General features: G+C 40.7%; 1 protein-coding gene and 2 long non-coding RNA genes across 4 annotated transcripts in view; 1 reads left to right on the top strand and 2 right to left on the bottom strand.

Annotated features, from left to right (window-relative positions):
- Nucleotides 1-18,943, bottom strand: LOC118557819. Of its 2 annotated transcripts, none has more exons than XR_004928036.1 (3): nt 18,627-18,943; nt 1,993-2,041; nt 1-26 (listed from the first exon to the last, which is right to left on the bottom strand). It is a non-coding gene; the product is annotated as an uncharacterized LOC118557819 (long non-coding RNA). The 2 variants fall into 2 exon arrangements; XR_004928035.1 differs by lacking the exon at nt 1-26 and adding an exon at nt 18,446-18,573 and having other exon boundaries at nt 2,014-2,041; nt 18,696-18,943.
- Nucleotides 5,259-22,922, top strand: part of LOC105917414 (vascular endothelial growth factor C) — a 25,040-nt gene continuing 7,376 nt past the window's right edge. Inside the window, exons 1-6 of the mRNA XM_012852210.3 lie at nt 5,259-6,472; nt 16,826-17,090; nt 17,173-17,363; nt 18,702-18,832; nt 18,914-19,017; nt 21,520-21,654. Of these exons, the coding sequence (XP_012707664.2) occupies nt 6,371-6,472; nt 16,826-17,090; nt 17,173-17,363; nt 18,702-18,832; nt 18,914-19,017; nt 21,520-21,654 (928 nt within the window). The 5' untranslated portion in view covers nt 5,259-6,370. The remainder of the gene's footprint in view (nt 6,473-16,825; nt 17,091-17,172; nt 17,364-18,701; nt 18,833-18,913; nt 19,018-21,519; nt 21,655-22,922) is intronic.
- LOC110366877 overlaps nt 20,931-22,922 on the bottom strand; it is a 2,383-nt gene continuing 391 nt past the window's right edge. Inside the window, exon 2 of the long non-coding RNA XR_004928034.1 lies at nt 20,931-21,652. This is a non-coding gene — a long non-coding RNA (uncharacterized LOC110366877). The remainder of the gene's footprint in view (nt 21,653-22,922) is intronic.

The raw sequence follows: 22,922 nt of genomic DNA on the forward strand, positions 1-22,922 counted from the left end.
ACTTTGGGTCCTTAAACCAGGTTCACCTCAGAAAACATCAAAATGCACGACAATCTAAATTAAAAACTGTGGGACAGAATACAAAATATAGTGATTGTGGCCCAAAGAAATTTAAAGAAGTGACATTTATTTCCAAGAAACTTCTTGGAAAAATAGTGTTAGGTACTTTATCACCCCAAAACAGACATGAAAATGGATTGTGATCACTGTCTTGCTGACCACTTACATATTTTTGGGGGTGCACTGTCTTTAGGACTTTTTGGGAGGGCGTTCATCGTACTGTCAAAGCTGTTTTAAGCAAGGATACTGAATTTACCTGTTTAGCTTTTTATTTAGGCAATAGTGACCCCAACAGATCAAAAGTTGATAAATATATTATAAAAATAAGGATGACAGAGAGTAAACAGGCCATAACTAAGAGATGGCTTTCCAGGGATCCCCCACCATTGGTCAATGGATGGCCATTGATGATAATATCTGGGATATGGAGCGCCTGACTTTTAATCTGAGTTTACAAAAAGCAAAGGGAGAGGTCCTTTGGGAAAAATGGGACACACACCTTTGACCCTAACGGCTTTATATCATTATTGATTGCAGCATCTGTAACGCTTATTTGTAATATTCTTTGTTAAAACCCCAGATTGAGTTTATTTCTATTTTTCTGTTTTTCTTTGCTTCTGATTTGATGTAAAACTTTTCTAAAGAAAAAAATAAAGTACAAAATAGACAAAACAACGAAAACATTTATTTCCAACACAGCCAAACCAGAATGATCAATAAGAGCAGAAGAAAAGGCTCCAGTGGGACAAAGATAGACAGACATGCACTTTGAAAAGAGGTATTCATGGTTGAATCCTGTATCTGCACTGGTCAACGTGATGATACTGGAAGATCCAAATCACACACATTTACAAAGTCCATCAAAAAGTACAGATCCCTGTCAAACACATGACTTCTATTCAATGGCGTGGTCTGTGATTTGATCAAGTCCAGCAGTCAGCAAAGCCAGAATGAGAGGAACAAAGCTATTATTACGAGAGTTTTTGTTCATTATTGTTTTTGTCTGGATCAGATCTAAACATTTTTTTTGGAGAATGTTAAAGAAGTCCCAAATATTTAACTGTTATATGAATGTCTAAGATATAACTTTTCATATTGTATTTTAGATCCACCCATCCGCTGTCTATACAGCTGTGGGGGCTGGTGCCCATTATTGGGTGAGGTCCAGGGTCCATTGTGGGGGCCCAATTTTTTCATGAATTGCATTGAATTTTCACAGCCGAATCCCATTAAAAGTACCAGTAATATTATTTTAGATCTGTTTTTCTTATTGTTAGGCTTGAAACTATGTGCTTCTACTTACAGAAAAAAGAAATTGTATCCATCTTAATTTTTGCAAAAGCTTAAGACCAGAGGGTTTTAAAAAGAATTTCTGCCTGAAATTAAACACCTAATATAAATCAAATATAGCTTCACAGCTGTAAAGTCTAAATGAAAACTTTTGGTACCTGTGTCAAGGTAAGGCATATTATTTTTTCTTCCAGTGGAAACACAATGGCAAATCTCACTATGTCTGATTTATAGGTGATTAACCAGAGAACAAATAATGTATTATTTTCTGAGATAAACATTGTAAAGCACCATGAAATCCACTTTGGAAACATAGGAGGCGCCTCTGACTTTGTATTTCCACATCTTGACTTTAACTGTAGCAAGTTTGGGCTGAATCAGCTGAAGTATATTTATTCATAAAGGCTTTAGTGGGCAGTGTGCCAGGCAGACCTGTGACTTTGGCACAATTTAGCCAAATGTGCCAAAACTGTGCCGAAAGTGCCGATTTCCATTGTATACGACAACGCTATCTCATCAAAATGTACCATGTGTGCAGTCTATCAGTAAAATGACGAGGAAATTAGCTGAATTGTGTCATTTTGTCTCCAACAACAGGAATTTGTGCAAAACAGAACTACTATTAAAACAACAACGTCGTACCTTAAGCTTCACAGGCTTGGGGCTGATCGTCATCATCATCTTCTGCTCACTGGGGAAACAAAGACATATGCTGAGGATTACATTTAGTCCTTCTTAGCACTACATCAGCTAATTAGCTTCCGTTTACCATGCACTGCAAAAAGGGAACTAAAAGCAAGTAAAATTTTATTAAAATGAGTGTATTTTTCCTCTATTTGAGCAGCTAAATAAGACTATTTGCCAATGGGATGAGTATCTTTACCCCTAAAATAAGATACTTAGACATCCTGCACTTGAAATAAGATGATGGAGATGAATTGTTCTTATTTTAAGTGCAAAAATCTTATTCCATTGGCAGATAATCTTGTTTACTTGCTCAAATCAAGGACAAATACAAAAATATTACTTAGTTGAGTTCCCTTCTTGCAGTGTGCAAACAATTGCTACAAATATTTCTCCAGCCACCAAAAGCTTGATAAAATCCCTCTGGATACAGTTTTCAGGGTAATGAATGCTGTTGACTGCATTGACTGGTGTGTATTGCAGCACATGGGGGTAAGCGCTTTGTCTTAAAAGAACAGGAGAATTTAACCGTCATCCATCATATTTAGCTAACTTAAGCTGCCTTACTTAATGAACCCGTAGGTACTAAGATAAATCCAAGACTGTTACAACACTGGACGGGAGGAAAACTACTGCGCCCACCTACGAGGCGATTTTAGGATTATTTGTTCTCTGTGGATAGCAAACATTTGGACTCTGCTCCCTTTAAGGCGTGGCATTTGCTCGTGGCGTCAGGATGGACAAAAGGCTGCGAGCGTGACCAGACCCAACAGCTGGTCGGTGCTCTTCATGTGCCAACGGCTAAACTGGGAGTTTTCCTTCCACCCAGTCACACGCTGGCATCACGGCTGTAATTGAGGGTCTTGATAATCCAGAACTCAAGCCGTCATTACGCCGAATCCACAGAGCATTTAATTACCGAGCTTCCTGGCAGACCGTTACAACACTCCGACGGGGATCTCACAAGCCAAAGATGTAAAACAAATCCAGTACGGCCGGTGGCGTCTGATCCTGATTGATGTTGAGAAAACAGTGGCTGTACTACAAATCCAAAGCAAATCTCCACTTGTTTCTGATTTATGTTGTGGATGTAGCCGAAGCAGAATCCGAAGTTTGCTTTCAGAAGCTCTGGCCAACAAGATATGACGCAGATTCAGGTTGTTCTCTCTAACAGATCATTAATTCATCCTTAAGGTTTGGTCCTAATGAAAGTATATTCTGCCAGAAGGTGTTTTTTTGTGGCTTTAAATATATTTACTTATCAGTTTCCACCATCCTGTCTTGCCTGTGGGGCCAGGAGCATTTATAGCCCGCTATCTGAGCCAAGGCTAAAACAAGAGAGCATAAAGAGGAGCTCAGAGGAACCTGCAGGAGAGCTTCCTGTTCAGCCAACATCAGCTCAATAAAAGAGGTCTACGCTCCCGCTCTGAACTGTGACAGCCCCCCCGAGAGGAGGGGGAGCCACGTTTGTTGAGCACAATGATCCTGCTGTTTGGAGCAAAGGGAGCTATATCTGCAGCTGAGGACAGGATGTTAGGAGAGAGCTGCAGAGTTTGGTAAACAGAGACGATGCTGAGCAGGGACAGCTGGGGGGAAAGAAAATTATTCTGCTAGTGCAAAAAAATAAATAAAAAACTCTGACCTTCAGTTGCTTAATATTTATCATCATCATTTTTTTTATAAATAGGGCACAAGTCTGAATTTATAGTGAATTTCTGCTACTCCACGCAGAACCAATGCTCGAATACACCAAGTCTTAGTATTCACACTCATTCCAAGAGAATTTTACATTTTGTTGTGTTTTAGGTGCCGCACAGTGGCAGGTTAAATGTATGCTGCAATGAGAATAACAATTATTATTATTATCATTAGGTCTTTATGTGATAGTAGTGCGTATTGGCCATGTGGAAGAGAAATTGTTGGGTGGAGAACATCTGAAAAAAGGAGCTGTCTTAAAAAACATTCCCAAATTTAGTCTTCAAATTCAGACGTTTACCTACACTAACATTATTATGCTTTTAAACTATTTGGCAAATCCCTGAGTATCATCAGCTTTATGGCTATGACCGTGTGCATAATGAAGGAGTTTGACATACAGACATTAGGTATAAATATACAAACAGCAGTGTATACGTGTGGTTGTTGTTCATTTGGTCATATGTAAAGAGAAAGAAACAAAGGGAGGTAGTGAGTTTGTAAATATAGATGTGCGCAGGATGTGTGGGGTCTGGATGGAGGGAAGATCCGCCATGACGATCCTGGTGAATTACACCAGCTCTATCAGGGAGAATGGACCAAAATTTCAGCAAACTATTCACAAAAGATCAAAGTCTTACAGTTAAACGTACTTCTGCCAAAATTAGGGAATGAGTGAAAACTTCTGAATCTGTGGAAATAAAGACCAATCCCCTCTCATTATGGTGGCATTTAGTGGATTATTATTCAGCTAATCTTAACCGACCCACAGCAAGGAATCATTTAGTCGGATTTATTGTCGTACTGTTTAGAAAATGTGGTTTTGTGTCTTTTTATGTAAATATTCGGGCTCCGCTGCTTATTTTTAAATGAAGGAATAAATCTTTGCTGCAGCAGATTTATCCTGAATCTGACGATCAACCGCCTCTCTTTCGTTTCCAGCCCTGCTCAGAGTTCACATGATGAAATGGGGAAAGCAATGAGTGGAATGTGGACCTCAGCCGTGCAGATTTCAACACATAAAGCGAGGGCGCTGCAAGCAGACACTTGCCACCGGGTGCGTGCGTGACGGCGTGCGTGTGGCCTGTGTGCGTCTTTAATCCCTCCGAAAAGGCTGGCTTTGACTGGCCCAGAAATCGGATGTTTTCTCATTCGAGCGTTTCCCAGACACACCTCTTTCTCTTTTTCTCCTCCTCCTCCTCTTCGTCAGCCTCCCTTTTCTCTCCGTAAACCTCTTTTTTTAGTCCATCTCGCTGTCCGGCCCCCGTAATTTATATTACATTTGTCTGCAACTACGTTGCCTTGGGAGTTTTTTTTTTTCACAATTTAGACAAAAAGATGTGAGCTCAGGGCTTCCCCTCCCCTCCCCTCCTCCTGCCCTGTAATATAGAGACAAATGCTCACAGCCTTGGGGCGGAATAGTTAAGAAGGTATGCGAAGTAAGTCTTTTTTAGGACTTTGAATGAACCAAAAGAAGAAAGAACAAGAGAGAACGTGAGGGGGGGAAGGGAAGAGGACAAAGATGGAGCTAGATGAAGTGTGAGAGGGAGAAAAGGCTCTGAGCTGCAGGTGTGGGAGCAAATCTGTGGCTTCATTTCTCTTCCTATCCCACAAGGAGGTGGGATTTAACAATCAAACTGTTAAATAAGAATAAGACGATCTGACAGAAGGGGGAAAAAAATGGGCAGAGAGCTGCAACTTGAACTGGCTTTTCCAGTGAATTTAAATGAGATTTGTGTAACTTCTGCCGCCTGGGCACAACCTGCAATTTCAGAGGAAATAAAGAAGAAAGGGGCAGTATAATCAGCTGAAACACACAGATCCCATGCCGCTCAGATCATTCATCCCGCCCACCGCATACAAGCCTCCCATTCTTGTATTTTTTCCTCATTCACTCCAGCGAGACGCCCGGGAGAAACACGCGCATTCACTCCGTTTGGACGCCGAAAGCTGGACTTCTTTGGCAAAACTCTAGGAACAGGGTTTGAAATACGCTTCTCCTGTTTTCTGTTCCTTCCCTTTGAAGCCTTTCTAAGGATCAGACAGCCAGACGGAAAAGTTGTGACAGCTTTAGAGAGAAGAGAAAAAGAGAGAGATTTGCCCTGGAGGCTTTGAAAGAAGAAACAGGAGCCAGAGTTTAAAAAAAAAAAAAAAAAAAAAAGGGCAGCGGTAATCTGCACAGCTGCTGCGTGAAGGGAAGGAGAAACAGAGAGATAAAGAAAGCAAACGAGGTGAACAAGTGCGAAGGACGACGAGAGGAGACAGACGAGGACAACCGAGGCTGAGGAGAAAGGGATCACTGGAGTTGAAGGCCACCGCAGACGTAGATACAAAGTGAAGACAAAACCCAGAGGGACACCTGTCGTCAAATTCACAGCAATGGAGGAGCCGCAGCCCAAGAAGAGGAACCGGGTCTGAGGAGAGACGAGCTGCGCTTGGCTGAAACTGGAGGAGAAGGGTTCTTCATCATGATTTATTCAGGTGCTTCTCCTAATTCCAACAACCTGCACGGGAGGAGCAACTTTGTCCCCGGATAGAATGAGAAGAGGAGCCTAATCGGTCGTAGCCTTCCTGTTCCTCCACCTTCCTGCACATCAAGTTCACCGGCGTCCTCCCTCTCCCTCTCTCCATCCATCTCACTATGTGGATACCAGCTGTGCTCCTATGGATGCTTAACTTCAGCTATTTGTGCTCGGGACAAGACTACAAGAACTATTACCAAGCTGGAGACATGGTCACAGAGGTGAGACTTCTCCGTTTATGTTTTGTTAAACCCAAAAGTTCATCTCAGGCTTCGGGGGAATAAACGCAGATCCCTCCTTAAATGCCTTATCCGTGGGATTTAAACCAAAAACAACCACCGTCCTCACCGAAAGGCACGGATGATGAAATAACTTTCATAAGAGGAGAGCTATCTGAGGCAGATAAGCTGTATTTACATTGGAAATATCCCTGGGTTTAGGCTCGGCTTTAGCTGAGTAACTAATTACAGCACAGCAAGCAAAGCTGATTGTGTCCAAAGCGTTAAAAGAGAACCTGTGTGAAGTGTTCGGTCTGCAGCAATCCACATTAAGACAGGATGTTGCACAAACAGCAGCCTGGTTACACGACCTGGAAGAGGTTGGCCAACAAGGATTACTCCAATTTATGACCTGCTGCAGAAATGATAAGTAAAAGCATCAAAGCCCAGGATGAAACGTAAAAAACAGGATCAAAGCAAAACAGGTCAACGCTTAGATTGAGCTTAAAGAAAGTAAAAAGAAAAGATGAAAAGGACACAACAGAGAGGAACATTTTCTAAGTAAGAGGAATTTCATGCATGGGGCTGAGGAAAAAAAACAAGATTTTGTTAATTAAAGATGTCAGTAGGGAGAGGAAAGAGTTATCTCAACATAAAGGTCTGAGCAGTGAAACACAGTGACAGCAGTAAGAAAACATGTAATTGCAACACTTTTGATGAACATTGCAATATCAATATTATGAATAACCCACTTTTTCCTAAATCTTTGCAATCCCTCATTTTCTGTTAGCTTTAGCATCTCAGCTCCTTAAAATATGCACATAGTGAACATAAAGGCCAGTTAGAGACCACCCAACTGGCCTTTATGTTGTATGTATACACACTGCAAAAAGTGAACTAAAAGCAAGTCAAACTTTCTTGAAATGAGTGTTTCTGTCCTTGATTTGAGCAGATAAATAAGATTATCTGTCAATGGAATGAGTATTTAACCCCTAAAATAAGATAATTGGATAAAATGCACTTAAAATAAGATGATGGAGATGAGTTGCTCCTATTTTATTTTGATCTTATTCCATTGGCAAATAATCTTATTAATCTGCTCAAATCAAGGACAAATTCACTTATTTTTAAGAACATTTTACTTACTTTTAGTTCCTTTTTGCAGTTCAGTATGAATGATTGGCATCTGAATTATGCCAATCATTATCTGACCATTGCGACATAGCAAATGTAAATATATGCACTTCCTTAAAGTGTGCCGCTCTAAAAAGTAGAGCTATGATTTGGGATGATTTTAGTTCACTGACGCAAATGTTCTAGGGTAAAAACACAAGACTAAAAGCTCATCACAAGAAAGTTGTTCTTTTAAAGAGAGACAACACAGAAGTATGCAAATTACAGAGGATCTGAAACTGTTGAGCGTTTACTAAAGATTTATTTAACTCACCGATGAACAAGGAGATTCTTCCCAAATCTCCATGGTGGCACTTTTGTCTAATGACACTTCTGCATTGTTTCTTATTTTTTTTCATTGGTTTTAATGTTGTTGTTTTTTTACATTTCATATTCATGAAAGTGTATGTAACAGAACTTGGTTAAGTTTAGGTTTAGATCTGCGCCTGAATAGTAAAAATCTAGAGCATTTTTAAATCTTTCAACCATCACAATATGAGAAAGTGTGACATTTCCAGGCCGATGGTGTCACCAAATAAACGTGGACAATATAATGGTCAAATAAATACACGGAAAACAAACTACAGGGGGCCAAGTAATCATTCCTGCACGATCAAAAACTGTAATCACAAAGAAAGAAAACATAAAATTCATCTTTAATTAATCACATGTGCACTGAAATCCAAAGATGCACAGCTAGCCTGACTATATGATCAACACTGAGCTACAATCCTTATTCTAGAAACTTGATATATTCCACAGAATATAAACAATCTCCATGCCTAATTTGTTCCGAATGATTTCCTCCTGCCTCTGAACCAGACACTGATATTAGCGAAAACATCTGAAAGTGCATCCCAGTTCCTCAAAGGCAGCCAGAGGAGTGAGGAGGTTTGCCGTTAAAACAAACATTCTCCTGCTCTGAATGACGGCTTTAAATCAAAGTCATCTGTCACTTCCTCCTTTGTTGGACGTGTCTCAGGAGGTAAAGAATAAAATATGACAGCGAGCTGTTAAAACGAATGTTTAAATTGACTGAAAGCAACTTTTGCCAATACATTTAAATGCCTTTTGATTTATAAACGACAAAATATGACACAAAACTTAAGCTCCTTCAGCTTAAAATGTGTCCATTACCATAGAAAGATGTGTAATTGTGACATTAATCATTAAATCTGCAACAATACAACTAGAAACAATGTAGTACCTGAGGCCGGTGAACATAATTAATGTCCCTACGGTGTCGAACAGCGTCACATCAAACGCTGCTCAGGTGGGAAGCAGTTTGGTTTGCTGGGCGAAGCCGCTTTTATCTGCATCCTCTATCTGGAAGTTTGTGTTTACAAAGCAGGAAAACGGGCTCACAGGGCACATAAAGTGGAGATTTACAGATAAAGGCATCAGCTTACTACCAAGAACTTGCTGGGATTCTTGGTAACAATGAGTGCATCTGCGTGGGAGCGGATCTGGACCCACCGGCTCCTCCTCGAAGACATTTAAACCGTAAACGTTAAGGCGACGGTCCGCTTCAAGGCTCTTGTGTAAATCTAAACAACAGCTTCACACACACATTATTTCTAATAGAAAACAGGCCGAGTGATAAACGTATGGGCGTGTGTATGGGTGTGTGTAAATATTTGTGTCTGGGTGCCAGCAGTGCGTAATGTAATGTTGGACACACCCCAGAGCGCTGGATGAATAGTAGCTGGTGGATCATCAGAGTCCTACAGCCATGACCTCATGTCATGCGATCGCTCACCAATGCGACGCAGAGAGAGGAAGACGAGAAAGACGAAACATGAAACAGCTACAACGGAAAACTACAAGCTCCGCTGCAATGTGTCATATGCAGTTATTCCAGTAATATCAGCCGATTTTACCCAGTAATGAATGTCGTTCTACTCAAGTCTGAAGGATCTGGTGCTAAACCACATCTCATAGAAATATAGACTCAGGGAGAAATATGCTTTGGTAAAACGCTAAAAACCCCACAAAGAAAATAAGATATTCAAGGAAGGAAAGAGAAGTCATCAAGCAGTGGTGGAAACAGCTGTATCAGGAGTGATGGTTCCACCATTTTTATGCATCCTAGTTCTATAAGCTGGATAGGTTAAGTATTTTAGCCACAGTAAGCAGGACTATGTTTCAATGGTCCACAATTTACTAAAAGGAACAAAATCCTCCCAATTATAAGGCACGGCGACAGACTTATCATGGTTTAAGGCTAGTTGTTAAAGGAGCTATAAGCAAGAGATTTACTGTAAAATCAACCTAAATCCTTCTCATTTGTCACCCAGGATGGAAGTAAATTTCCCTCTAAACAATCGGTCCTCTCCATCAATGATGTATTAGTCAAGTTTTTTGTCCTTTCAAAGATAGAGGTACGGTCCAGAACGACTTCTGTTCAGCGTAGCCCGCGTTTACTTCCTGGTTCCTGAGCCAATCACATGAGAGTTCCCAGGGTTCTCAAAAAAACAAACAAAAAAAGAGTGCATTTGGTATTTTATTTGGGCAAAAGAGCAGCAGCCTGCAAACATGGCAGTCAGAAACAGAAGCAGATCAGAAATACAACATTATATCCTGTGTAAAGAAAAATTCAGTGGAGTTTCACAGCAGCAGCAGATTGTTGTGTGTGTTGTTCCGATTCAACACTAGGTGTCATTATTACTTATTGCTCCTTTAAGGCTCATTTTGACAAAGGACATTTTCCCCCTAATTACCGTGGCGGATTATTGTTGAGGCCAAAACAGGGCCGCTGACAATGAGTACGTCCTCCCACTGCAGCAAAGCTGACTGAAGCTTCTTCAGCTGCTCCGTGCGTGGAAGACTGGATCTCACTGTGACAATAAAAGCCTTAAATGCCAGCGGTAAAAGTAAAACCAGTGATTCTGACACAGCAATTACACTTTATACCTCTAAAAAGTCACAAAGTCCGTGAAAAGCTGCAAACGCAACAGATTTAAGCCCGACAGCTTTAAGTGGAGTCTGCGGCCAGCGTTCACTCGGTGTTCTAGCTTTAAACTTGTGATCATTTCACAACATTTACACTGTGAAACTGAATTAGAATCCCAATAAAATCAGGAGTGTGACCTTCCCATATCTAAGAAATTAATCCTGTGTGATTAAGGAGAATGAACCACACAAATGCAGCAGTGGCGCCTCACTTCCTTACAACAAATCATAAGAATCCACGAGGTTTGTGGTGGTTTTTAATAGAACTTCAGCTGCTTTAAATCCTAAAATATTACTTACACTAATCACTTTTCTCCATCTTTTTTACAGACTAATATGAAAATCTCTCAGTTACATTTCAGAATCAGAATCAAGTTTAATCGCCAAGTAGGTTTGCACATACAAGGAATTTGACTTGGTGATGATGGTGCAGACAGAAATAAGAATACAATAAAATAAAGTAAAATTGAATAAAATCAATATTTAATGATTAATGATAATTTAAAAGGCAATATGTGCTGTAGACTATTTGAAAATTACATTAAAAATTGTTACTCTACATCCACAAAACTCCACCAAGAAGCACTGGGAAAATAAAGAAATTGCAGCCTCCCAACTTTTCTGCCGTAAATTACTACTCTGGTAATTTCCTTGTATACAAGTTAATGCAGTGGAAACACAGGGGCCATAATAACGGCCCCACATATCTCTGCTTCCTGGAAAAGCTTTCAGCAGCGGAAATGAGCCATAAGTGGAACATTTCACTTGTTAATTAAGAAAGAATTGGAGCCATCAACCCTCCACAGTTATAAGTATCAGTAGACCCTGGAGAGGCATGGCAATGGGCCACATTCACTTATTTTGGTGTACGCCAACCAAAATATATTTACTGAAATTTGGCAAGCAAGTAATTTCATATACAACCAGAGGCTGTTTAAAAAGAAAAGGGTCCAGAATTGCTGCTAGGCCCAGTGGTGGATATATAATGCTTTGGGCTTTCATTAATATCAGGAGTCAATAATAGCATGGGAGTGGAAATATCATGGGCTGTGGTTGTTTTTTTTTTTTTTTTTAAGATTAAATACATGTGGAAGATTTTCCTGAGTGAAATCATCCTAAACAAAACATAAATCCTCAGTAATGCCATTTATACTCTGCTAAACATGTTTCCCCATGACTCTGAATACATTAACATAAATAAAACCCTTCAGTAATGCCCAAAATAAAAGCTATGCCAGAAGTGGAGCTCCAGGGTTCAGAATATCATGTCCTTTTTAATAATCCCCAAATGAATTATACATGTTTGGTGAAATCCTCTCACTGGATTGCCCAAATATTTGGAGCAGTTAATAGCTACTGAACAAAATGGGCCCACTGACTGAGCCCTGGGGAACCCCAAAGGTGGCCTGTGATGCCACATTAGGTAATAATGTAATAAAACTGGGCTTTAAAACGTAATAAAACATCATTGAAACCACATTGTGTAATAATTGACGCAAAATGTATTTTGTAAAAGACAGAGCGAGAGAGAAGTTAAGCCCTGGTAAAAGCACACAAATGTGCAGCGTACATGGCCCCTTTCACTCAGCTGCAGTTTCACATAAATTCTGTCAATCTGTTTTTTTTTTATTACTGATACAAAATGAAGCTTGATAAACAAAACACAGCCAGTAATTATTCAACAAGTCACAGACTCATGCTGGGGGTTTAAAAAGTACATTGAGGCTTTGGATTTTTGTTTCCAACGCTGACAGAAGTTTATTTATTTTGTTTGCTGAAGAAAAAAATGAATGAGTTTAGCATTTACTGAAAAAAGTTTCAAAGATTTTAATGTGTAGTATCTGGGACATGATCATTATTACAGGTGTATTTATTAGGGTGAACACAAACGCTGGTTTGTGATTGTTTATTACATAATGCACCACATTACCATTTCTAAAAAGAGAACATTTTTGTAATAGTCTGTGCAAAATGTAATAACTTTATTACATAATGTGGTTTTAATGACGTTTTATTACTTTTAAAGCCTGATTTTACAACATTATTACATATTGCGGCGTTATTACATAATGAGACGTTACATGGCTGCATGAGATTTTAGGGTTTTATATTAAATAAGCCTTAGAAAGCCACTACAGGCCAGTGTTCTGCTGTGTCCATTATTACATTTATTATAGCAGCGTAATCTCAAACTGACCTTTTAGATAAAAAAAAAATAATAATAATAATAGAAATCCAACCGATCAACCACGGTTATTGCAAATTAAAGAGAAGCCATCGAGCACTGTGTTCGACAGCATCAAAACATTTCCCTTAAAGGTCCTTTTTGTACACAATCCTTCAGGTTTTAGGTTGTAGGACTGCGTAACGATGGAAGGAGGCTGATTTTTTGGTCCAGTGATGACCGATTTTTAAGTTTATTGGCAGTAACCACCACATTTGTTTTTAATGTCCAGATATTTTAAGGGGTTCACAAAGTAATGCACACTAACGAGAATCCCGGGATCTTTTTTATGAGTGACACGCTTCATAAATCTGCCGACGAACTCAACAGCAAGGCCACATATTGATCTTTATTTCACATCAAAGCATTTTATCTGCAGAGAATCTCAACTTTAGTCTCAGCTGACAGTAAAATGCGTTAAGATGCATTGTTATGGAGGCTTCGTGAACCCAGGATGGAGCTCTTCCTGATTAAATTCTGCTTTTCCATGTTGCAACAGAAGATTTGGGGAGCGGAGGAGACGCGAGGAGATAAACCCAACCAGGTCTGGTTTGTGTTTAGATAATGCCAGCTGTGCCAGTTGGCCTCTTCTCAGCCTGCGAACCTAAACAACCTCCTGTATTCCCAAAAGAAAAAAAAAAAAAAACGATTAGGTGTGAAACCAGAGGAACGCTTCCCTGACATTTCGAAACCCGCAGATGGTCCGATTACCCAGTCCGTTAAACAATTATTCTGCTATCTCTCATCTACTGTTGCTCAGTGGAGTCATCCGCCGTCACGGCAAACAAAAAAAAAAAAATCGTTTTTTTTGGACTGACTCATAGTAGGAAGGCTGTAGAAAATAATGTCAACCGTAAAATGAGATTTCCTGCGTGAAATCTGTTGACATTAATATTCATCGTATTAATGTGACAATTAATCTGCCGTCTTTTTGCTTCCTTCTTATGTGACAGGAAGTTGGCAGCAGAGTGGTCATGAGAGCCAATTATTTAATTGGTTAGAAGAAAAGCGTCACGCTCAATTGTACCGAATCATGAATACCCGCATCCAAAGCCTTTTCTTTACAGCAGTTTAAGAAATTAAGCCCATATGACTAAAGAAAAGCTACAAATATGAAAAAGAAAGCTTAACCTGAGCTGAATCTGGGTTTTTAAAAGCAACAGCAGGAGTGTGCAGGTGAAGGAAGGACAAGCGTGTTCCTGATTACTAACAGTAGCCGACAGCGACGTGTTACAACACATTGGTAGGTGAGGTATTCATTGTTTATCCTGCACAACCAGTGAGGCTGAATATTTAAACTCAGCCATATCTAACAGTTTTACTATTAAAATAAACGTTACGCCAGGATTGTCATTTAAAAAAAAGGAGATTTTCATGCAGATTTTGAGATTAGTCAATCCCCTTTGAACTTGTCCACATTTTGTCACGTTACAACCACAAACTTTTGTTTATTTTATTGAAATTAAATCTGGTGGATCAAATGGAACGTGTGCCGTTCATTTGTATTCACCCCCTCTACCTTGACCTGAATTAACTGCCCCCAGAAGTCAATTAATTAATAAACAAATATCTTTTTTTATTCAGAATAAATTGATCTGCTCGGTTTCTGGCCTCGGAGGTCTGCTAGAAAACACTAGAGAAGAGCCAGCATCATGAAGACCGGGCAGGGAGGATGCTGTAGGGAGATTTAAATCAGGGTTAGGTTATAAAACAACGTCCTAAGCTTTGAACATCTCCTGGAGCTCTGTTGCATCAACTGTCCAGACATGGAGGAAGGATGGACCAGCTGGACCCAGTGAGACATGGACGCCCACCCCAGGACAGGAGAAGCAGCCCAGAGCTGCAGAGCTCAGGTGGAAGAAGCTGTGGACAGGACCGCTGTTAGCTCGGTAATCACTTAATCTGGTCTTTATTGAAGAGTGACAAGAAGGAAACCATGATTTATGAGCCAAATTGAAGTGAAGTGCTCAGAGTTTCTTTCTTCCCGGGCAGAAAACTGTTAACAGGCTGCAGAAGACGTGAGACAAGTGCAGAGGTTCACCTTCCAGCTGGAAAACCACCCAAAACATGCAACTAGAGATAAAAACATGTGGTTTAGGTCAAAGCATAGCCTACTTAAAGCCTGGAGTTAAATCTGATGGGAAAACCCAAAGATTGCTGTTCACAGATTCTACCTGAAGCAGCTGGAGCTTTTTGCAAAGAAGAACGGACAAAGGTTTACATCTTCAAGTGTGCGAAGCTGCATCTGAAGAGAAGGACAGGCGTTCTACAGAGCTATCAAATTAAATCCTTATAAAATATATTAATGGCTGTTTTCATAATATATAATATTGTTCAAAAGCCATAAAACACCAGCTTACACAGCAAAAATAGAACAAAAACTAAAATTTTCTTGAAATTGGTGTATTTGTCCTTGATTTGAGCAGCAAGTTTAAATAATCTGCCGATGGAATAAGATTTTTGCACTTAAAATAGGAACAACTCATCTCCATCATCTTATTTCTACTGCAGTTTATCTAATTATCTTATTTTAGGGTTACCATTGGCAGATAATCTCCTTTACCCGCCCAAATCAAGGACAAATACACTCATTTCAAGAAAATTATACTTTTAATTCCCTTTTTGCGGTGTACATTAGAAACGGGAGTTTTTCTGTAGTAAACAGAGGCCATTTTGACCATCATAGTGTCTCCCTAACTCCAAATTTCCCATGCTAAGTTAAAGCCCATTACTCAAATCAATAGAGGAAGACCTCATGTGTCCCTCATGGGAAAAGTATCCGCAATTAAAATGATGATCCTCCCCAAAATAAACTGCATCTTCTCTATGATCCCAGTTAAACCGGTCAGATTTAAGAGTTTCTCATATTAAATTTCTTTTGCTAACAAAACCACGCATCAGTTTAAAAACTTTCCAAAATACTAAAACTTTAGAGGCATGGGAACGTAGCACATAAACTATAATATATCTTAAAGTGGATTTGGAAAAACCCAGCAATCTATGGAAAGAAATTAAGCAAATGCTATGTAAGGAAATCTGCGTCTCAGATCATTTATCAGCCCTTTAATTTAAAAAGTATTGGTGCATCTCTGACAGCCTGGTGGGAATATCCCAATAAATGTTTCTTAAGCTCTCCCCTTTTGGCATAATCCAGACATCCTGCAAAACAAAAAGGCTCTCAGCTTTTCAGCACGGATCAGTAAAGGGATAAATCATTCAGGTTTAAAGAACAACTAACCTTTTTAAACTTTTAAAGTTCCCCAGCTGGTACAGATGTTAAGTATTGGAGTAAAGTTTTAGAACCGTACCTTCAGCTGATGCCAAAATAAAACCCTTCATTTAACTAGAGCTGTGCATAAGAATCAATACAATGATAATAATATAGATGTTTTTAAAAACGATTCAATATTGATATACCTCCCAACCTCTAGGGGGCGTTATTACAGCCATTACTGTTCACAGAGAGGAAGTGAGACGAATTTGTGGAACAGGAATTCAGAAGCGCCTTCGTCCCTAAAATCAGATGTTTGGTCACATTTTTGGTTTCTGTGATGCGTTAAATGCGTTGAACCAAATGCACTTTACTTTCCTGTTAATATATCAGTGTTCAATAAATTGAACATAAATATAATATATGGCTGGTTTTGGTGATTGAATGACATTGAACATTAATTTGAAAGTAATAAATATCGATATTGGAGACAAATCAAATCAAGCTGAGCTATATTAGGTGGAGGAGCCTTCTTGGCATCCCTGGAGCGGCCATGGTAGACGGGGCTTGGTAGACTGGGAGTGAGGGCCATAGGTGGGTCAGAGCAGGGTCTGGGAGGGGGTCGGGTATATTTGGGTGGACAGTAGGGGTGTGGAGGTGGGGAATATCTGTGCATCTGTCTTTCCTGGCAGACCTGAGCTGTCGGAGCAGAGACACTTTAAAAATAAACTCTCTCTGCGTCATTTTTTCTGTCTATACGAAGTTATGCACCGTTTCCTTTCCTGCATTTCTCCAGGCTCCAACACAGTCAGACGACCAGTCCAGTTTAGAGGCGGTAACGAGCGTGGACCAGCTCCTGCAGCTCTTCTACCCTGAATACAGCCTCATCCAGCAGTGCATGAGGAAAAAATCATGGCCCGCCTCATCTTCCTCCTCCTCCTCCTTTCCTTCCTCGTCTTTTCCACCCTCTTCGGCGAGCCCTTCAGCCCGCTCCAACGACGATGGCCTGTGGGTTCAGATGCGAGAGGAGGGTCTGTACAGAATGGACGGAACGCTAGCAGGTAAGCTTGAAGGAGGACAAAAACGGAAACCCCAAAACCTTGTTTCCTAACCTTTGATAAACAAAACCAATCCTGTTTTCAGTCATTCTGGAAGAGATGCAGAGGACGTCGTGCCAGCCGAGGGAGGTGTGTGTGGAGGTGGCCAAAGAGTACCCAGAATCCACCAGTCAGTTATACCTCCCTCGCTGCGTGGCGCTGCATCGCTGCGGCGGATGCTGCGGTAACGAGGCTTTTTACTGCACCAACACGAGCTACGCCCTCGTCAACAAGACCGTGAGTGACGCCGACTCATCCTCGTCTCTTTATCACATGAAGCAAAAAGTGGAACCAAAAAAAAAAAAAAAAACTGAGATAAATCAGTGTTGATTTCTGTTTAATCAAGAGGAAAGGGTGTTTTTATAGCTTATTACCCTTAATAAGAGAAAAAAATTATGAAAAAACTGTTTTTTATCAGGTTATGTTTGATGGATATTAACTTTTGTTTTTAATTGGATCTGAAACATTTAAATACTAAAAAAACAGAAATCAAGAAGGAAATGCTGGTTTTTACAACTTATTACACTTAAGTGAAAACATTATGAAAATTAATTTTTTTTATCAGGTTATGTTTGACGGATATTAACTTTTGTTTTTAACTGGATCTGAAACATTTAAATACTGAAAACAATACAGAAATCAAGAAGGAAATGCTGGTTTTTATAGCTTATTACGCTTAATAAGTGAAAACATTATGAAAATTAATTTTTTTTATCAGGTTATGTTTGATGGATATTAACTTTTGTTTTTTATTAGATCTGAAACATTTAAATGCTGAAAAGAAAAACAGAAATTAAGAATTAAACGCTGTTTTTTTTATAGCCTATTACCCTTAATAAGTGAAAACATTATGAAAAAAATATTTTTTATCATGTTATGTTTGACGGATATTAACTTTTGTTTTTCATTGGATCTGAAACATTTAAATACTGGGGGAAAAAAACTGAAATCAAGAAGGAAATGCTGGTTTTTACAGCTTATTACACTCAATAAGTGAAATCATTATGAAAAAAAAAATGTTTTTTATCAGGTTATGTTTGACGGATAGTAACTTTTGTTTTTAATTGGATCTGAAACATTTAAATGCTGGAAAAAAAACACAAATCAAGAAGGAATTGCTGTTTTTTATAGCTTATTACACTTAATAAGTGAAAACATTAATGAAAAAACTGTTTTATCAGGTTATGTTTGACGGATATTAACTTTTGTTTTTTACTGGATCCGAAACATTTAAATGCTGCTAAAACCCAGAAATAATCTGTAAAGGGGCAGATACGTCTTCAGTGCACTGTAAATCTGGCCCATCACTGCGTTCACACCTCTAAATCCATCTGTGCATCCATGAAGCATCTGCCTCAGCTGTAACGCGACACACCCCACTCCGGGGGGAACAGGATGACTGGACGCAGCGCTTCCAGTCACGCACAGCTGCACAATCCCACAACAACTGCAACAAAAAAAAAAAAAGCTAGCGCCGTCTTTCTCACACACACGACTAACCTTGCGAAGACTCGAGCCACGCCTACGCGGCTGAATCACAACCATCTCTAAACCGCTCGTCTTCCTCACTGCCAGCTGATGGAGCTGTCTCCACCCAGGATGGATCGCACGGTCGCCATGGTCACCTTCGTCAACCACACCTCGTGCGAATGCCTCTCCAAGCGGCCGCTGCACTCCATCATCAGACGAGCGGCGACAGACCACCTGTGAGTAAGCGGCTACCTTGGCGGCTGAGCCGATGGTGCGATGTTCAACGTGTGTGACTGCTGGTGTCTGTGAATTTGCAGGTGCTCCCCTCCCGAGCTCCCCTGCGCCGCCGGGTCGTTGTGGGATCCGGTGAACTGCGTGTGCCTCTCTGCCGACACCATCAGCTTCTCTCAGAGACAGACAGGTGAGAGATGAGACGCTGTACCTTCGTTTGTTGTTGGATTCGGGTGTGTTGGAAGCAGGGATGCATCTGGAGTTGGGATTCATCCTGGCAGAGGTCAGGGAGATCTGGATCTGAGAGAACGTCGGTTTTCAGCTCTTAAATCATTTTGTTGTGTGCTTGGAGTCTCCGGGAGCAGAAAAGTTGAAAGTCGTCTCTCCAGGAGCTGTGTAGATATCTTTAAATTCTGTTCTGGGTCATATTTTTTTAGAGCCGTTTAATTTTCTCTATGTTTGAACAATTACGTTCCAAACAAAGATTCCCAACTTACCAGTTTTGCTTATCCGGCAGATTTATCGTTTATTTCTCATTGCACCGCTGAAAAAGCGGGGAAACAACTCTAAACGTTGACGTTATTTATCCGCAACCGAGCGAGCGCTAACAGGGTTGTTTTGGAAGAGAAACGGACCCAGAGCACCACAGAGCCTCTACCATACCTAACAGGAGGTATGAGGTCTTTTACCACATATTAATCCTTCGTCTCTTGCCAGATCCACCGGGAGTGTTTGCTGCTAAAAGGCTCAAACTTTGACTCATTTTATAAAAACATGCAGTTCTGGTGAAACTCCTCGTTTATGTTTGTGACGGCTGGACAGAAGAAGCTCGTAAAACACCGGGTGGCGTGAAGAAACGGGGACCTGCTTACCATCTTGCTCACTATTCGGGGTCTAAGAGAAATGGGCCTTCAGGTTATATTAAGAATTTAACAAACAGGACATAACGGAATATTAATTAACAGCGTTGGTTATATTTTAAAGGCTACCTGCCTTTCCTCCTTCCAACTTTTGGACTGAATGAAAATCTCTATAAAATCCAAATCCGCCAGAGTTTATACTAACTTTATTCAATTTTAATTATATTTCATTTGGGATCTGCTTCTGATCCAGTCATGGGGTCTATCTAGCAACAAGAATGCATTTCCCAAGAATAAAGCAGCCATCTTTTTTCAGTGATGGACTCAGGAAGGTGGATTTTTATTTCCAACAAACAGAGTTTTGGTGATTTACGACAATCAAAGCATGGACATCTGAAAATGACCACAGAGCCGTTTAATTGTTGAGAACGTGCTGCATGGAGCGTTAATACTTATAATAATCCAGTTTAAACAGACGTGATAATTCCCATATTAGTATCAGGCAAACGTTCTCAGTATACTGACGTAATCAAGACACCACGTGAAATAAACGCGTCTTTTTTTTTTCATTGTGACAAAACAGAAAAGGACACATTTATCCCCCTGGATCCCGCGCTCCTGACACAAGCGATACAAATTACGTCAGGGATAATTGGCTGGTCAGTTAATTATATATTATTTATTGCTTTAAAGCACGCCCCTGAACAGACTCCACTGACGCTCAGCGCTCCCGACTCCGCGGGAGCTTTTATTGCAGCTGTCCTCAGAAATTAGGCCCACTTACAATTCCTACATTTCCCACAGCAGGCACCCCCCACCCCCCACCCCCCCTTTCAGCTCGGTGTCGCATAGAAAACATCTTCCCACCGAGCCGTTTATAGTGTGACGCTGCGTGAGCGCTCGTTAAATTGAGCCTACCTGTCCACTAGTGGGCGCCAAGAGACAGAAACAGCCCAGGATGCGATCTGGCACCTAATTTTAATTAAATTAACCGCAAACACCTCCAGAGGTTTAATAATTTACTACCTTTACTAAGTTCCCAGACACTATGATCAAATTTTTTAATGAGTCAAATCAGAGGCTCGGCTTTAAACAGAGACGTTACAATGTGTTAAAAAAGATGCATTTAAATAAAATCCAGCCCTTCAGGTGATTCCCGGCTCCGATAAAGTTTGTAGACATGCAAAACACTAAAAGATGCAGCCCAGACTAGTCTCCACACCCCGGGGAGACGAGCAGAGAGAAAGCGGCCGGGTGGCGAAGGTGCCGGAGCGTGTGAACCTCATTCTCCCCGCCGCACTGTTGATACGACTGAAGCAGGAATGTTTTTGCGGCATTTTTTCTCGTGTACAATCATGTACGGCGCCTTTCATCTTTCGAGAAGCTTTCCGACTCCAAACCCTCATCCCCCGACTCGTCACATCAGGAGAAACAAAGGATTCTGTTCGCGTACAAATTACGCCGTCTGCAAGCGGCGCTAAAACTCAAGTCCCTGCGTGCAAAAACGCAGATCACTAAAAGACGAAGAGAGGAACGCTCTCCTCTTCTGACGATGCCTGGGAGGAAGAGAATACCAGCTGCTCTGCACCTTTGACCACAGCCACTGCAGCTCTCTAAACAATAATTAGCCCTGTGAGGCTTTCAGCTAAACACCATCGTCTAGAGGAGATTATCGGGTGACGTTTAGAAAGCCCATCGTGATGATTCAAGCATCCTCATTAACTTGTTTTTTTTTTTTTTACTTCACAGACACTTAATCGTCTGATTTTATCTTAAATACCGTTTCTTTTTTTCCCCTTTCTTCCTCTCTTTTAATCCTCCCTCTCTTCCAGAGGCGCTGGACTCGGGTCTGCTGGCTCTCTGCGGGCCCAACAGGGTTCTGGAGGAGTCCACCTGCGAGTGCGTCTGTCAGAACGGACGGAGGGAGGCCAGCTGTGAGCCGGGCTGGAAACTGGATCACAACACCTGTAAGGAGACAAGACGGGTCACTTCTAAGCATGCGGGGAACACATAGCTAAAGTATTCACACCCAGAAAACCTCCCTGCATTTGATCCGTGTCCCAAACACAAACGTGGATGTACTGTATGGAGAGACTGGGCAGCGTTATGCATCAGTGCCCTGGTTTTAGGGCTTAGACAGGGTGTCTGCCTGCCAGTATCATTATATAATAATTCAAAACGTTTACACACCCGTTATTAAAAGGTGAGGTAGTGTCATGAAAGAATTCAACCATTATAAATGATTTTAACTATGATCAATACTTGGTTCAGGAGTCACTCCACCTTCACAGAAAGCCTGTTTCCATCATGATGTTTCCACCACCCTGACCCAGTGCTGTTCTTTTCTCATCCTCCGTTGTTGCAGTTTAATATTTTTAACATTTGCTGATTTTTCCCTGTGTTCAACATCGCAGGAAATATATGGTTGTAAAACAGTGAAGTTCAGAAAAGCTCAATGTATTCATCTTGGTCTGATCTCTCCAAACGCACGAAGCACAGCGTATCACAGTGCTTCTGTTGCTGCACACTGCCGGTCAGGTGGCTGAACGAAGCCTACTTTTGTTTTTCCTCTTCCTTAAAACAAAGAGAAACTCTGCTGAAACTCAAAGAGAAACAGAGAAAACTAAAGGATTTTAACGCCTTCACATCTTATAAGCTTTCATGTCTCTGCTGAAGAAATGCACCCACAGCACCTGCAGCTGCTGTCGGCGTGTTTTACGACTGGGACCTTCTACCAGAAGCTTCCCTCCATGGCTTGTGGCAAAACTGCAAAAAGGAGTCTGGATTGCTTTCCTTTGCAAATGTCTTTCTTCAAAGGAGAGATCCTCCAGGAGAAGGTTGATGGATCGAGCAGAGCTCTGAACCTTTGAGCTGCATTTAGTCTTAGATTAAATTAGCCAATGTTAATTTAATGTACCAATTAGGTGACTTCTGAAGCCAGAAGGTTGCAGTGAATCTTATCCTAGGCCATCAGAGTTAAGGAGCCTGAATACAAACACATACCGCACCTTTCAGAGTCTTACTGGTGAAAACGTTGAAAACTTTGCAACAATTTCTTCCTACTTTGCTAATTTTCGCCACTTTGTGTTGGTCTAGCACATAAAATCCCTATAAAACACATCAAGGGCTGCTGTGGTTGTAAACAAATGAGAATAAACTGAACAAAGGGGTGTGAAAAAAGCTGAAAGCTTGTTTTCCTGAAGCTGCCTCTGACCAGCCAACACGGATGTATTGT

The sequence above is a fragment of the Fundulus heteroclitus genome, chromosome 24, assembly GCF_011125445.2.
Source record: "Fundulus heteroclitus isolate FHET01 chromosome 24, MU-UCD_Fhet_4.1, whole genome shotgun sequence".
Lineage (NCBI taxonomy): Eukaryota > Metazoa > Chordata > Actinopteri > Cyprinodontiformes > Fundulidae > Fundulus > Fundulus heteroclitus.